The sequence below is a fragment of the Microchirus variegatus genome, assembly GCF_963457635.1.
Source record: "Microchirus variegatus genome assembly, chromosome: 5".
NCBI classification, from domain to species: Eukaryota; Metazoa; Chordata; class Actinopteri; order Pleuronectiformes; family Soleidae; genus Microchirus; species Microchirus variegatus.
The window spans coordinates 9447683-9465754 of record NC_139806.1 but is presented as its reverse complement, the minus strand read 5'-3'; the positions used below and the strand labels follow the sequence as shown (position 1 = coordinate 9465754).

At 42.3% G+C, this 18072-nt stretch overlaps 1 protein-coding gene across 1 annotated transcript; it reads left to right on the top strand.

The window, feature by feature from the left end:
* Positions 1-1276: 1276 nt before the first annotated feature.
* Positions 1277-17843, top strand: mmp14b (matrix metallopeptidase 14b (membrane-inserted)). The gene is made up of 10 exons (XM_083890142.1): positions 1277-1851; positions 9701-9849; positions 9958-10080; positions 10625-10932; positions 11481-11642; positions 11769-11929; positions 12021-12159; positions 12926-13076; positions 14469-14584; positions 16295-17843. Exons 1-10 carry the CDS (start codon positions 1753-1755, stop codon positions 16741-16743), a joined length of 1857 nt encoding a protein of 618 aa, XP_083746268.1. The 5' UTR covers positions 1277-1752; the 3' UTR covers positions 16744-17843.
* Positions 17844-18072: the final 229 nt, after the last annotated feature.

The window sequence follows — 18072 nt, the reverse complement described above, 5'->3', positions numbered from 1 at the left end:
TTTATGGCCACAAAATACTATTTAGGAATGATATTATTATTACTTCATTCACACATTATACCTACTTCATAGCCACAAAATATTATTTAGTGTGTGCACATACTTATTTACTAATTTATTTTTGTAATTATTTACTAGTTGTGGCCACAATTTTTATTATTTTTTGTCCGGGGCTCCGTAGCTACGGGTATGGATGTGTATGGGTAATGTTTTCAAGTTTTTAAAACACGGGAGGATAGCCATTGCTGTTAATTCTCATAGGTCAGAAATTTAGACCAGTAATTTAACATATTTAACTTGAATATTTAACCGTTTTCTTTTCTCATTGTAATATTATGGAAAGTGTTTAAAAACCACTGTAAAGGCAATGGTTGAGTTGAGTTGATGCACACTTGCATTATTACAAATAGTTGGATGTGTTGTTGCCTCATTTGCATCTATAGCTATAAGAGATGTTTTTTAAAGGTGCAGTATGTAGGATTTAGCAACAACTAATAGTGAAGTTGGATTTCAATTTAATATCTCTCAACACATCTATATCTAATAACAATATATATATATTGTTATTGCTATATATTGAGTGTTATTATATCTAATAACGCTCGAGGTATATTTTATTCTGTAACATGGCAGTCTCTGTAGAGATCCTAAAATAAAGGGCTCATTCCGTGTTCATGAAAATTAAACGTAGTGCATGGTGATTGTAGCTCAGTGGACCTAGGAGGTTGTGGGTTTGATTCCTGGCTCTACATGCTGTGTGAATGGGTATGAAAGAATGCCAAAACTGTAGTGTAAAGTTTAAAATGTAAATACAGACATATTTCAGTATAATTATCTTATTTCCCCATTCACCTTCACCTCACATACTGGACCTTTAAATTGATATTCAATGTGTGCGTTAGAGGGCGCAATTTCTCACTTTTCCCCCAATCCAAACTCTTCTGCTAAATGTCCACAGATTTGAAATATTCCTATAGAAACACACACACACATCATCTGAGCAGTGTGCTTTGTTAAAGAAGTGTCTGTCCATCCAAACAACAGTTTCATGCATGTTAGAGCGCACTAATGGATGAAGTCATTGCCTGAGGGCACGGGGGTGGCTGTGCCCAGTCTAATGCCAAGGTCACCAAGTTGTTTCCAGCGCCCCCGTGTCAGAGGGGGCGGGCTGATTTAAAAGTGGGAGGTTTACAAACCCTCTGCTTTCCAGCTAAAGGTCTCCGGGGAGAATCGAAGTTACCACGTCTGCAGCTGGGAGAGAGGGCGAAGAGGAGAGGAGATTAAAGTAAGACGACTGTGTCTGGAGGAGGAGAAGAAGAAAACAGAGGACAGCGAGCGCGTAAAAAGGTTGCCTCGCGGAAAAACAAAGTCGGACGCAACATCTGGAGCAGAGCGCGAGCCGAGTTGGGACGCAAATTACGCACAGCCCTGCAGCCCCCAGCGCCCTCCTGTTCCTGCTTCCTGCTTCCACCAGCGTCCGATCATCTGCGTAAAACTCTCCAAACCTCGAGAAGAATGTACAGACTGGGCAGATAACTCCCGTGGTTTCAGTAACACACCTCGCTTCTGGTTCTGGCTCCCTTTTGCGCCCAGACATTCGTTTATGGGATAAGTTTTCAAACATGATGTTTTGACAAGTAGAAGGAGGAGGTTGCGCGAAGTGGTAGAGGGAGATCTGTCAGATTTTTATTTTATTTATCGTCTTCTTATTTTTTATTTTTATTATTCTCTCTGATTTTGGAGAGTTGAGTGATGGCACTCGAGCTGAAGTCGCTCGTCTTTCTGCTGCTGCTGGCGGTGGTGTGGGAGCGGAGCGCACAAGGAGCGACAGAGCGACAAGTCAATCCAGAGGTAAATTCAAAATTCACAAAACAATAACTCATGATCAAAGGTAACCAAATAAACCCTGATGAGAGCCTACAATGACATTATAAGAAATTAAAAAAAAAAAAAACAGATCAAAGCTACATAAACAAATCCAGAGTGATAACTAAATCCAGACTAATGAAATCCAGATTGTTATGGAGCTGGCAAATCCAAAACAGATGATCCAAATCCAGATAAAGAAAACTTAAGGATGGAGCTCAACATGAAAGAAAGATAGCATGGAGTTCAAGGAGTACTGGAAAGTTTCAATTTAAGACAAATCCCCTGAATTCCCTTTATAAATTAAAAAATACACATATGTGTACTTCCATGACTCTGCTGCTGATGATATTGAAGTTTATTGCTACAGTAAAACCACAAGTTAAATCCCTTCATCCATTAATTAATTCCTTGACTTTTCTGGTGCCTTCTAGTTGCCTCAGGAGTTTGGGAATGGCTTTGACCCTGGGTTAGAGGAAGCAGCCTGTAATGATGATAGCGCTCGTGAAAACACTGAGAAACGCTGAGAGGACAGAAAGCAGGCGAGCAGGAGCAAAAGCACAAAGACATTAAAACGGGCAAGAAACGCAGAGCATTGTATTGTGGTCGAGGCAGAGACAGAGGCATTTTTTTGGTGGGAATGGAAATGGGGAGGGGGGAGTTTGGGAGAGATGTGGGTGCAGATTCGTCCACAGGGACGGGGAGATGTACAGTAATTGTTGACATCTGTCCTGAGTTATTGGCTCAGTGCACTGGAGTGAGGTGGGTTTGGACAATCTGAGAGGCTCTGCCTCGAGCATCAGTGGAAAAAGGACATTAAAGGATTTCAGTAAAGACAAAAAGTACTTTATAGATCAAGGGAACCAAGCTTTGTTTTCCTCTCATTTACATTGGTTCTTATCTGTACTGTACTTTGATATCATTCCATATAATTCTGTCTTAAGTTACACATACACCTTCAGTACACCTACATATATATGTATTTAAAAATAAATCCATGCGTATATGAGCTGCGAGGCCTAAATGGTTTTATAAGGTTCATGCATTGGCACCAAAACCTCTCCCTAATCACAGAATCATATATCTGTATTCAAAGCTGATTTCCAGCTGTGCCGGTGGAAGAAATCTGAGGTAACTCCACTGACCTACATTAAGACTGTCAACGCACTTTCATACATCGAATGAAAACAAAGGCGTCACCTCAACTTTATAATTCAAAACACACGACTGGAGTTACACAATGAACTGAAACTGCATGATCGTGGACAACAGGCCCGACGTCCTTCAAGAGCCGCTCAGAAATGAGTATTAATCTAAAATCACACATATATTTGTGATTCATCAGTCAGAGAAGCATTCCGTCTACCTCGCCTTCTGGTTAACGGCTAAACCAGAGGTGCATATTTTAGGATTTTGATGCAAGAACCATGAACAATTATAATAATGCAACAGATAGTATAATCCTCATTTTGTGGGTAACTTGGAAGAAATGACAAACGGAATTCAGATTATAACAAAGTTAAATACTACTCAACTTCTCGTCTCTGCTGGAAAAATTAATCGAGAGGAGCCTGAATGCTGATGCAGCAACACAGTATAAAGTCCTCTAATGCATTTGTTAGTTTTGATGTCAACAACAGCAGCTGGAAAAGCAGAATGAAAACGGTGGTCACGACAATTAGGTTTTTATAATGGTCATCAACTATGAACACAAACAAGGGATGATGAGTTATTGTTTTACAAGTTTTTTTATGACTTGGAAGAGTCTTTTTTTATTATTTAGAGTTAAATATAGTTAAGTTTCTGAATTAAAAATGTCAATTTTAACTCAGAAAAATCAGCGTTTCATGAGCAGGTAACACAACAAACAAACCAAATTACCAGTGTTTCTGTGGAGCTTGGTTTGAAGTTCCCAGTATATATAAATATATAAAAAACACATGACAGGCAGTAGTTTTATATTTATGTATATATATATACTGCCTGTCATGTGTTTTTTGTTGCGTCATCATATTTTGCCTCCACAAACCCACAACCCACCAGCGTCTCAGCTCATTTCAGAGAAGTGAGCAACATATTTGTGCTATCACGTCCAATGTTAAAGTGAGGGCGGTTTGCGCGTCGGTCAGTGGGTCTGCGGTCGGGACATTAGCAGTCACTTGTTCGCGAGGACGCAGCAGTCACTTCCTGTGGTCTGTGGGAGAGACAGGAAGTGGGTGTTGTTGTTTTTTTTTTTTTACCACAAAAACACCTTGGTGTGTCAGCAGCCACCTGCCCCCCCCCCCCCCGTGACACATACACACATGTACGTCTAACATATATGATGACCACAGCTGCTTCCTCTCTCACACACACACACACATGGGAGTGGCTATAGGCTGAGGTCATTCACTACAAAGGAAAGATAAGCAGACTTGAAATGAGGACATGAAAGCGAGGCAGGCGAGAACAGTGAAGATGCTGTTGATGTCTATAGAAAGGAAGGCTTTGTGCTGACGGGGGTGATGCAATCTGGAGAAGAAGAAGAAGAAAAAAAAAAAGAGAAAAGTTGGAAAATGAAGCCATTACCAGATGAATAGGTCGGGGAGTAAATCACAGCTGTCACGCTCACATCCTGTAGGAATATAGTGTCGCCTTCTTCCTGCCTGGTTGAACTGGTAACGTTACACCAGTCTCCTCATCCCACAGTCTTACTAGTCATTTTTGAGGAAGGGGGGGAGAAATGAAGGAAGGAAGGAAGGAAGGAAGGAAGGAAGTGTAGTTTTTGAGACAATGCCACATCCTCATGATCATCGGTGGGCGGTGAGAAGATAGGAGGTGTTACAGGAAATAAGATAATGGGCAAAGTCATTACCTAATTTCCTACATGGAGAGAAAAAAAAGAAGCAGGAAAGCGAACAAACGCTAAACTACGGTTCTCTTCTTCACGTTTTAATTCAGATTCAGAGAATTCAGAGCAAATGTATTCGAAATGTGTTTTTCCACTCATGTCAGGGATTATTGTTGCTGGCTGAAAAAGGGGATTATTTTAATAGACAACAGCTGGGGGATTAAACATGCTCGTCTTGTAAAGACTACAGTATCACTCATCTGGGCAGCCAAACTGAAACTTTATTCATAACCTTAACCGGTTAATGCCTTAACCTGACCTTAACTTAATCACAATTCACATCAACTTTTAGCAGAAATGCTGCAGTTTTGCATACTAACTCATCAGGAAAATGCATCCTATAGCCACTTACCCTAACCATGACCATCACAACCTAATGCCTAACCCTAACCCTAAACCCAATTCTAACCCTAAAACCAAGTCTTGACCATCAAAAGGCCCTTTTAAGGAGTCAAAGGACCAACCATGAGGACCAGCCAAAACGTCCTCACTCCCTGTGGTTTATACGTCTTCACAAAGATAGCCATACTAGAACACACACACACACGCGCTGCAGATGTTAGTGAGGTCTTAAATGTCTTTCTGTATCAACAAAGTAAACCTGAGGCCAATGTTTGTACAATGAGAAGGATTTAAAAGAAGAAAAAAAAAGTTTTATAGTGTTAAACTCAATGTATACACATACACTCAAAACCCCCTCACTTACATCATAACAGCACATTAATAAGCTGCTGTAACTGCGCTGTAAGCAATAACTTCATGTGCTCATGAAATTCTGCAGCTCTGAGTGGATGTGTAATGATCAGCTGGTGTGTGTGTGTGTGTGTGTGTGTGTGTGTGTGTGTGTGTGTGTGTGTGTGTGTGTGTGTGTGTGTGTGTGTGTGTGTGTGTGTGTGTGTGTGTGTGTGTGTGTGTGGGGGGGGGGGGGGGGTGTGTGTGTGTGTGTGTGTGTGGGGGGGTGTGTGTGATGTATACCCAGCATGCCTCATCTGGACTCCCATCACTGTTCACTAAAGTTTCTTTCCATTGGCCTTCACCGAATGGAACAACTGACTCGTTTGCTACTCTGAAACACAATCCCTCCTTCTTTCTTTTTTCTTTCTTTCTTTCTTTCTCATCCTATGCAAAGAGAGCACTCTGCCTGCCGACATCCATAGCAACCCACTGTTTGATTCCCGCGGATCTTCCATTAAACGATAAATTCACATCACTGCATGGGAATGAGCTGACCTCGAAAATCCCCGGATCGGACTTCCATAAAGTCTCTTTTTTTCTCTGTGCTTTTCTGAGTCTGTGCAACTTTAACTGAATTAATGAATTTAAAAACGATCCAGTCATACTCCGGCAGCTAATGACACACCTGTTTTACAGATGATGGATGCTGTAACAACAAAAACTACAGGTTACATGGTGCAGGATTGACCTTAAGAACTGCACTGCATTCACTTAGCACCAGATTTACATCCAGTAAACAGGAAGTTTCATCACTGTTAGATACACATTACATGGAAATGAAATCACCGTAATGAACCAGTTAACCAACCAGCATTCCTACTAAGCAGTTAAAGGTCCTGTCCACTTTTTCCACTATACAGTTCGAGCACAGCTTGGCTCGCTTTTCCATCAGGAACAGTACCTGGTTCTTTCTTTGGTACCTGCTCTGGCAAGGTTCCAAATGTGACGTCGACAGACAAACCGGTCAGAGAGTGTCGTCACTGGAAGAGTCGTGAGCGCGACGTCCGACGCAGGAATCAAACCGTAAAACGTCGAACTGTAGATCCGTTTAAAAGACTCTAATGAACTCTAATGATTCTAATGATTCATTTACACCGAAAATGAAAATTGCTGATCACTAGTCTGGGCCATGAATAAAATGGCGTCACGACAGTTGATGGCGACTCCGCCCATGTCGAGGAGGTACAAAACAGACGGACGGTAACAAACAGAAGACTCTCAGGGAACTACGGTGGCCTGTGCATACCAGAAATCATGTCTTTCTCCTTAGTTTGTGGAGTAAAATTCCACTTCACAAGTCGAAACCCATGGTCTCATTTGGGCTGCTGTCGAGACTTATTCTGAGGCTACAAAAAGAAACGTTTCTGTTTTAAAGCAATTGTACACTTATACAATCATACTTAAGGATAGCATATTCAATTTCTACATTCTAAAGGTTACACGCTGGACCTTATTTAAGTTAAAACAGCTAATAATCAAAGGACGAATGGTAAAATAGCTAAATGTGCGGTCACGACTGACCAACATCAGAGGCTCGTTGTGTTGTCATCGACTATGCCACTGTAAATAGTGACCATTTCCTGTCCCTGCATTCACTCAGGCCCATTAGTGTGGTCAAAAATAGTCAAGTTTGATGGTGAATAGAACTTTGTCGAGTCAACAGAGGGACTTGTGAAGGAGGTGTGGGGCCCTGAAGTTAACACAAGTGTTCAGTGTCATTGGACAGCAGCCTTTTGACTGAGCTGAGGCCAAAGTTAGGAAGCGAGTATGCGAAAGAGAAGAATACGGATTCAAGCGACATCCATTTTTTTTCCCTCATAAATGTGTCCAGTTTAACTTTGGGGGAGAGGTAAGCCTCTGTTGAAAAATGATTGCAGGAGCCACAGACTGCAGGAGGCTCATTACGCTCTCTTAATTACAAGCTGTAGTTATAACTCACCTCCGTCCGTGCCTCCTTGCGTGTGCTGTAACAGTGGCCAACAGTGAGTCTTTTTGTGTCCTCTGGAGCTTCACCGGGGTGAGTCAGAACCAGAAAGAGCTCATTCAGGGGTGAAGTCTAAACACCGAGACCTCCGTGTCTCCCTGAGACAGACAGAGGGGGAGAGATTAGACCTTCAAGGGCCAGACTTCATGTGTAGCAATGCTTGAATATAAACCTACAGACCTGAGCACATGGTCATACACTACCGTTCTAGGGTTAACCCTAGAACACTTTCGCTCAAATTCAAAACACCATCACTAACGACGGGTGATTTTTTTTTACTCAAGATAATAAATACACCCAATAAAAAGTACTTGTCATCAAAATATATCAAAACATGACAATACATGACACATTTGAGTAGTGTTCTTTTATTTTAAACTGTGTCATGTCTAACAAAATGAAAGAAAAACATCATGAGGGGACCATATAAAAATGCGCCAAAATTACTGGAAAATTAAGAATTTTGGAACAAAAAATTTATGAAGATGAAAACTTTAATGTATTTGCTATGGTATTCTAGGGTTAACCCTAACCCTAGGGTTAGAAATGTCCTTATTTTTTAAGGAAAATCACTTTTTCTCATTCAAACATATATTCAATTAATCACTTTATACATTGTTAATGTGGTAAACGACTATTCTAGCTGCAAACGTCTGGTTTTTAATGGAATATGTACATAGGTGTATAGAGGCCCATTTCCAGCAACCATCTCTCCAGTGTTCTAATGGTACATTGTGTTTGCTAATCGTGTTAGAAGGATATTGGATGATTAGAAAACCCTTGTGCGATGATGTTAGCACAGCTGAAAACAGTTTTGCTGGTTCTTTGAAGAAAGAAAAATCATTATTTCTAATCTTGTCAATGTCTTGACTGTATTTTCTATTCATTTTGCAACTCTTTTGATGAATAAAAGTGTGACTTCTAATGGAAAACACAACAAAAATTGTATAGGTGACCCCAAACTTGTATGGATCATCTATTCTATGCAGTTGTACAGCAGTGATCAGCAGCAGATATAGGCTGTAGAGCAGTGATCGAGCGGCTGGGTGTGGCTGTTCATAAGTATTTACCCTCAAGTCTCTGGGTTTTCCATAAGCGAGGGATGAGGGAGAAGAGAAAAGGGGAGGAGTGAGGAGACAGAGACGGACGGGGGGGGGGAGTTCGACTTTGAGGTTTGGATGCAACAGGGACAAAATTCCCAGTTAAATTACTGACTGACGCTGCTGCTTGACTGGAGACATTGGCTGAGGTTGCCCAAGGCTTGAGTCTCACCCGAGGACACTCCCTATCTTTCTGTCTTTCCCTCTTCTGTCCTATTCTCCACACACAATCTACGACCTTGGCTTTTCCAGACTAAATGGAGAATAATTATAATATTAGATCACATCAACTCCCACTGTGCAAGGGGAACAAAACCCCGAAAAAAGTCGGTTATTTTATCGCAGGCAGTTTTGATCAGTTAAGCTCATATCCAAACTCTACATTTACATCTACTCACAAAGTGACTGAGTACAGCAGAATATCACAGTGGTCTTGTTTTGTTTTTTTTTTGCTGCGCTCACAATAGTCTCAGTGTTATTTTTTCATCTCCCTGGTTTGAGAGGGAAAGAGTTCAGGAGAAAGAGTGTGGGAGAGGTGCAGAGCAAAGCTGCTGGCTGCCGCCCAAATGTCAAACCAGCACCGCGGTAAAATGGGTTTCCAGGGGAAAGTAAGGTCAATGGCGGCGCAGACAGAGGGATCTGGATCACTGAAGAAACTCAGCGGCCATCACGATGTGTTCTCCAAATAGTTTAACCAAACACTCTCAGCGAGTGTTGTAAAAGAAGTTACAGGTTTGGTAACAACGGCCACCATCTGCACTGAAACTTCAACGGAAAGTTAATTTTTAACTCTTTGAAGGGGGAGTTCCTCGTCCAGTTTCTATGTCTCTGGGGTTTTTTTGTATTGAAACTGCCTTTTTTTTGGAAGCTTGGCACAGTTCTTTCATGTTGACCTCAGCCTCGCTGTAGAGCTGAATGTTAATGGTTAAATAGCTTTTGTGATTAGTCATGATACTGAGACGTGCCAGGTGGCTTCGAGATACCAAAACACAGTACTTTTATTTCGCTGTCAGTGAGGAATGTGTTTTTGCTGTTTGTGTTCATAAAAACATCATTTCCCATAGCCTTGATCACCAAAACAGGTGACATCAGGAGTGTTTATTTGTCCTTTGCTTCTGTCTACAGTCATGGCTGCAGCAGTACGGTTACCTGCCCCCAGGTGACCTGAGGACCCATTCGCTCCGCTCTCCTCAATCCGTCCCCTCAGCCATCGCTGCTATGCAGAGATTCTACGGCCTCACCGTGTCCGGCACGTTTGACGACGACACCATCAAGTAAACGCACATCATCAAACCAACTTTGTTCAGACAAATGGAAAAGCCGCAGTATTTTTTTGCGATCTTGATGTGAACAGAGGGCTTTTTTTCTTTTTTGTCCGTCAGGGCCATGAAGCGGCCGCGCTGTGGAGTTCCCGATAAGTTTGGTGCCGAGCTGAAGAGCAACCTGAGGAGGAAGCGGTACGCCATCCAGGGCCTGAAGTGGAACAAGAAAGACATCACTTTCTCGTAAGTCAACAGGTTTTTAAAAACCGTTGTTAGCTGCTCCAATAGGTCAGGTTTCTGGCTGGGTTTCTGTCTCTTTGCCTATCTGTATCTGTAGCTGCACGACTCCAAAAGTAAAGGGTGGATTTTGACCCAGTGATCTTGATGTGGATCTTCTTCTGAGTGTAATTATCAGAGGGTTGAGTTCTCCAAAGCCACAGTGCAGTTTGGAATGCAGTGACCTCTGATCTGGCTGGTGTTTCCACTGCTGGGCATGTGGTGATATGGTCATAGGATGGTCACAGCTGCAACAGCTGCAGCGCAACGAGTGTGACATCATACCAGTGAAGTGCATAGGGAAGAAGAAGAACGTGACACGCTGATGTTTTTGTTTCCCCCAATCTTTGTAGATGCTCCAAAAACTGGGATGCTAGTTAGACAAAGAAAATGTACCGTTTATGAACATTTCTCGATTTTAACCAATGTTTTACCCAATGAAACAACTGAGCAACTGAAATGTTTCTTTGATGAAGAAGGTGTCACCCTGTCTTTCCGTTTCTCACTCTAGTATACAGAACTACACCCCGAAGGTGGGAGAGTACGAGACCCATGAAGCCATCAGGAAGGCCTTCAAGGTGTGGGAGAGCGTCACTCCTCTGCGCTTCCGGGAAATCCCCTACAGCTACATACGGGACAAAGTGGAGGAGTTTGCCGACATCATGCTCTTCTTCTCCGAGGGTTTCCACGGCGACAGTAGCCCGTTCGATGGCGAGGGCGGCTTCTTGGCGCACGCCTATTTCCCCGGTAACGGCATTGGTGGAGACACCCACTTTGACGCTGCCGAGCCATGGACGATTGGAAACCGGGATCTCTTAGGTGAGCTTGACGATGCTGACTCTGGCAATCTCATAAACAGGTATTCTTTACTACAGAACTGGAGAATTGTTTCCACAAGCAAAAAGGGCGAGCAGGAACAAGCCCGGTCGTGTGTCAGTGCAGTGTTTGAGGGAGTGGATGCCCTCGGGTATGTTGATACCGCTGACAGAGAGAAGTGCCTCTTTCTGGATTTTCTCAGACATAAATCTGTGCAATGTCAGCAACACACCCTCACATGACCTACAGTGAAACGTTATTTTTAAACTACTGCTTTTGAGTCACTTTAAAATGAGGAAATATGAACATCTCCTTCTGTAGCACTCCCACTTCACTCATTTCCCAGAAATAAAATCACATTAAAGCTCACGTGTGTGCCCTATAAGCAACTGGCACAGTTACTTTTGAAGGAAAAACAGTCAACTTCCAATACAATCAGAACTTTATAGCAAGGAAAAGTTATCTGTGTCCCTGTCAGTATCTCACTTCTGCTTCATCTATATGACAAACACTAGGGACACGGAAGTCTAAAGTATGCTTCACTGTTTTAGGCAATGACGTCTTCCTTGTTGCGGTGCATGAGCTGGGCCACGCTCTGGGTCTGGAGCACTCCAACGACCCGTCGGCCATCATGGCTCCCTTCTACCAGTGGATGGACACTGAAACCTTCCAACTGCCCGATGACGACCGCAGAGGCGTACAGCAACTTTATGGTACGCGAGTAACAGAGGGACTGTCCAAGACTCGGTCAGAGAAAACTGGTCACATTTCAGTGTTGAAGAATTTTGGGGTCAAGGTTCGGTCTTCTTAAGAGCTCCCATGCGTCCTTGTTCACACAGGATCTGGATCAGGCCCTCAGCCTCCGCCAGTGTCACCGCGCGTACCTTACAACACCCCGCAGCCCACGTATGCACCGGACAAACCTCGATTTGGCCCCAACATCTGCGACGGACACTTTGACACCATTGGCATCTTTAGAGGAGAGATGTTTATTTTCAAGGTAAGCCGACCCTCACATATTTTGGATTAGATTTAACGGTTTGACTCGTTGGCTCTTTGAAAACCTCTCCTTGTCGTCGTCATCCTCTCAGGATAAGTGGTTCTGGAGAGTCCGGAACAACCACGTGTTGGATGGATACCCCATGCCGATCGGTCACTTCTGGAGGGGGATGCCCACGCATATTAATACTGCTTTTGAAAGGGAAGATGGCAAATTTGCTTTCTTTAAAGGTACGTTTGACTTAATATTTTGGCAATACCCTAAAGGCAAAGAGTGCTAACTACTACACCAACTACATGGCCCAGTCAATCTATCCTCTATCCAATCTATCCATCATATCCACATGTCATTGAATCAGGAGAAAATGGACATTAGATCACATGAAACAGAAATGACTCTATCTACACTCCCGCTCAAACGTTTGGGGTCACGTATACACATTTTTTGGTGTTTTCCATTAAATCTCACACTTTTATTCATCAAAAGAGTTGCAAAATGAATAGAAAATATAATCAAGACATTGCCAAGATTAGATATAATGATTTTTTTTTCATCAAAGAACCAGCAAAACTGATTTCAGCTGTGCTAACATCATTGCACAAGGGTTTTCAAGGGTTTTCTAATCATCCAATAGCCTTCTAATGTGATTAGCAAACACATTGTACCATTAGAACAGTGGAAATGGGCCTCTATACACCTATGTACATATTCCATTAAAAACCAGATGTTTGCAGCTAGAATAGTCGTTTACCACATGAACAATGTATAGAGTGTATATATATGATTCATTTAATGTTATATTCATTGAAAAAAAAGTGCTTTTCCTTCAACAATAAGGACATTTCTAAGTGACCCCAAACTTTTGAACGGTAGTGTATGCATCTACGCTCTACAAAATCTACATTTGGAGAAACATGACCTAGATTAATCGACGCGTATATGTCAGATATGGCATGTTCGTGTTTGCTCTGCCTCATTCCCACTCTGTGTTTCCAGGTGACAGATACTATGTGTTCAGTGAATCTACTCTGGATGATGGTTACCCCAAGAAATTGAACGAAATGGGCACCGGACTTCCCAACGATCGAATAGACGCTGCTCTGTTCTACACTCCCACCGGACAAACCTTCTTCTTCAGAGCAAACAAGTCAGTTTCAGTGTGTGTGTGTGTGTGCGTCATAAGCCATAATAAAACTGTGCTCAAGTTTATAAAGTAGGTGATTCCAAGGAAAATCCATTTGCGTCACCCTCGACCCAAAAAAATATTGTATATCTGAATGTCGGCCATGTGAGGTTTAAACACATGAAGTCAATCTCTAACCCTGAATTACAAACCTGCCTCTCATTTCAACATGAAAACAAACCATGAGGGCACATCAAAGCCAGCTCCCTATACTTACCCCATAGTCACCGTTATATTAAAGGTGGATAATAACGTGGCAGTCAGAGAATATTGCCGTGAAAAATACATAAACAAAGTCTGCATGACATTTTGTTTAAAAAAGCCAGATTGCACACTAAGACCCCATGGTCTCAGTTTCTCTTCAGGCCTATGTGAAGAGTTTACTCCGCTGTTACCACATTTCTGCAGAAACAACAGTGATTTTACGGTCAGCCAAGTGTTTATGTCACAGAAGTACAGCAGGAACACACACACACACACAGTGATTCAGAGCGGGCTTTTCCTGGTCATGGGCCAGTCAAGACTTGAGTCAGCTGAGAAAAGTCAACGTTAGATTGAAATTCAGACAAGTGTTGTAAATCAGATCTCACCTCATCTATGATAATCCCAAATCAAGTATTTAGACTTTGGGGAAACAAGTTTCAACTCCTTTCTAATAAAAGTAAAGTCCCCTCGACTAGGGCTGTAAAGTCAAAGTCGACTGGTTGACTAATCGGTCGACATGCTCTGGCTCGACCAAAATTGTGATTGGTCGACTAAATATTTTTTATTTTTCGTCGATTAGTCGATTTTTGAAATCGAAAAAGTCGAAATTTCAGGGCTTTAGTCGACCAAGAGTTTCTTTGGTTGATTACAGCCCTACCCTCGACTAAGTACAAGTTTCACTTGTGTTAGAACAACCTAACGCTAAAGTCACGTATACAGTCTTTAAGTGAGTCTAGGCCAAGACTTGCGTTAAGTTAAAGAGTTACGTTTTCTGGGTAAGTCAAGTTTCAAGTCCTTTCGAATATAAGTAAAGTCCTCTAGACTAAGTACAAGTTTCACTTGTGTCAGAACAAGCTAACGCTAAAGTCGCATATACAGTCTTTAAGTGAGTCTAGGCCAAGACTTGTGTTAAGTTATACACATCCAAGTTAAAGAGTTAAGTTTTTCTGGGTAAGTCAGGTTTCATGTCTGTCAGAACATGTCTTAAGTTTTTAAAGGGAAAACCCACTTTTCAAGTCTTAAGTAAAAAAAAAAGAGCTTCTAGTGCTTTTGACGTCTCAAGTCTTCTGTAATCATAATCAAAGCTTCAAGTCTTTTTGAGGCTGTGAGTGTAACCATGACCTCTGCTCTCTTCTGTCATTGTTTGTTTAGGTATTACCGCTTCAATGAAGAGTCACGATCTGTTGACGAAGGCTATCCGAAATCTATCAGCGCGTGGCAGGGAGTGCCTGACAACATCAAGGCAGCCTTCATGAGCAAAGATCAAGGTAAGGAGGACGGTTTGACAAATTATTTTAATCAGCTTTGGCCTCTGATCTGCATTCGTGAGGAAAAGCAAGACCAAGTGAACGCAATCATATCTTCTTCTCATCTCCGGTGCGACGCACTTAACGCACATTATTCATCTTCCACGCGTTAGCATCGCTGTGAGCCTTGAATGTTTTGTCCAGAGAAAATTGTGTTCTTGTTCCCCAAAGAACAAAGTTACTTCAGGCCAGGACATTTCATACTTCACGAGAAACTCCCTCATAGGGAATGACAACATTTCAGCATTAACCACGGCCACTTGAGTTGTTGGACGCCACACAAGAAAAAAGGTTCTGCCCAGATGATGATGTGTCAAGAACAAGCTGCAAGAACTCAAAAATAATGACGTCATTTGTTTCATAGCAACTTAAAGGTCCAATGTGTAAAACTTATGACTGTAAATGCCAATTAGTTGTAGTATAAATAACAGCAATCTGGTACCTCGGGTGTGTCGTCATGAAGTCGCTTCGCTGAGGTTTCCACGGGCAGTTCACTAAGCGCTGGGTTTCTTAATCCTGGTCTTTGAGGACTCACTGCCCTGCGTGTTTTAGATGTTTTCCTGCTCCAGCACAGCTCTTTGAAATGGTCAGCTCATCAGCGAGCCCTGCAGAAGCCTGATAACGACGAGCCCTTTATTTGAAACAGGTGTGTGAGAGTGATGGAAAACATCTGAAACATGCAGGGCTGCAAGTCCTCAAGGACCAGAACTGAAAAACACTGGCTTAATGGGTAAAGCATCATACTGTGGTGTGGTCAACACGGGTTTGACTCCCCTGCTAAGACTTTTACAGGCGACATGCACATTTCCACCAAGGTACCCAACTCCCACATGCTGCTCCTAATTCGAGGAAGGAAATATAGAAATAAGGGTTCCAAAAGGGTTCTTCTACAAGGGCTGAGGTTCAACCTGGATTCATTTGCTTCTGAAAAACCCTTTCCCGAAGAAAAGGTTTTTCAAGGGTTCTTGGTAACACTAATGGATCCAGTAATAACTATTTTGATCCAAAGAACCCTTTAAAACCACTTTCCTGAAGGGTTTTAAAAGGGTTCTTGGTGGAACCCTCCAAAAGGTTTCCAGGTGGAACCTTTATAAAAAGGTTCTACCTGCCGTTAGCGCACCTACAGTCGAACTGGAGCGGTCTGTTTATTAAAGGCGCCATATGTAAGAGTGTGGCCAAACATGTTTACTACACTCAAATTCAAAAGACTGATGTCTTTTCGGTTTCGTTTCCTCCGCCATTGTAGCTCAGACGTAACTGGCAACCCGTGGTTGTTCGGCAGCTGAGACTCTACTGACTGCAATGATTGGTAGACGGCGGCAGGTGGCGCCACAATTTCAAAACATAAACATGATTTGCGGTCTGCAAAATATATATTTTTAATGCAAATATTTTGGCTGTACTGTTGTTGTTACCTGCGTACCTGTGTACCGCGTATGTGTGCCTCTGTTTTTAAAGTTTAGTGTTACTTTAGAGACTCATTTTAACAATCCGGAGTCATGTAAACATGACTTCACGTGCGTCTTTTTACTGGTCAGTCGTCATGGAAACGCGTTGTGCGCTAACGTTGACGCCATTAACCGCCGCTATCGCGTTAACGCGCCCAGCACTATTTTTTTTTTTACTTTCATCTGAGGTTTGCTTCTGACATTTCTTTCTCCCTCACCTCAGCGTACACCTACTTCTACAAAGCCAACAAGTACTGGAAGTTCAACAACCAGATGATGCGCGTCGAGCCAGGTTACCCCAAATCGGCCCTCCGCGACTGGATGGGCTGCCCCAACGAAGACTCCAAGACGGACGGGGGGAAAGGAGGAGGTGGACATGACAAGGACAAGGAGAGAGAGAAAGAGAAGGAGCGTGAGGATAAAGATAAGGGCAGAGACAGAGAGAGGGAGCGAGAGAGGGAGACAGAGACAGAGGAAGACACTGAGGTGATCATTATCGAAGTAGATAAGGAGGGAGGGGCGAGCGGTGGAGCCGGTGCAGCGGCGGTGGTGGTGCCGCTCTTCCTGTTAGTGTGTGTGATCGCGACGCTGGCGGCCCTGGTGTTCTTCCGTCGGTACGGCACGCCGCGCCGACTCCTCTACTGCCAACGATCTCTACTGGACAAGGTGTAGATGTAGGAGGCAGCAGGGGAGGGCGGGGGGATGGAAAGACGAGGAGCGGGGAGAGAGGGGAAGTGAAAGTGGAAGGAATCGTTAAAGCACAGGTAACAAGAGCGAGAGAGGAGGAAAAAGTGCCAGACTTTGCATTAAAAAAAAATTGTTTTTTGTTTTTTTTTACCACTTCCAGATCTGCTCTATCTTTTCAACCTCTCAACCACTCCACCCTTCCTTTTTTTTTTTTTTTTTACTTTTTTTCTCTCCCTTCTGTCCCTGCCTCTCTCCTTGTGGTTACTGACGCCAGCTCTTTGCTGTTTTTGTTTTAGCCTTTTTTTCAATGTCTTTACTTTTTTAAGTTGTCGTTTGTTTTGTTCGTGTCCTTGTGAATCTCCACTTTGAAACCTGCATCTTCATGACGCCCATTCTAGCATGTTCCCCTTGAGTTAGTAAAACTGTGTGTGTTTGACTTTTGGTTCGTTCCTCCCCACTTTTAGACTTGCACACAATAACATAAACGCGCACACACACACACACACACACACACACACACAAACAGCTGGAAATCACAGTCACTGTGTTTGTTAATCTTCCAGTAAAAGCAACACGTCAGAGTCAGCGTGGACCATAAAAGGGAAGTTACACTCCTTTTTCCTCCTTTTTCATATCAATGTCCAGTGCTGATTATTACTACAAACGATGTTGCCATTATTATTATGACTATTACTATTATTGTTGTTGTCTTCAGTGTAAAGAATGTTTTTGTACATTGTCATTAAAAAGTCCTGCTGGACAGTGACATACAGTTTTGAAAGTGGCCTTAATTTTATATATGTCTGGGACAGTGAATGGGGGAAGAGGGTTATGTATTCTTGAAACTTGATTGTTTTTTTTTGTTTTCTGTTTAAAAAAAAAAAAAACCTTGAATCCATCTCAAATGAAATAAATTGACAATCTGAAAATGACTCCTTTTTTTTGTCATTGTACTTGTTTACAGCTTTTTTTCGAATCATGGTGCTACAACACTGGTTATAGTTTAACAACAATGATAATGATACTAGTGATGATGATATTATATTGATAATGACCTAGTTTTTTTTGTTTGTTTTGTTTTTCAGTGAGGATGTGTTTGTTTTTACTCACGTATAAGTTGAAGCTTTTCTTACGAAATAAAAAAATAATTTCAAAAGGCTTTTCCGTGCTTTGATTTTCACTTCACTCTTAATCAGTCTGACTTTATGCCATATGACTCTTAAAGCAGCGGTCAGTGAGATTAAATTAAAGGTAAAGGAGTCATATTATACCTTATTTCTCCAAGTTAAATTAGTTCCCTGGTGTCCTAATGAA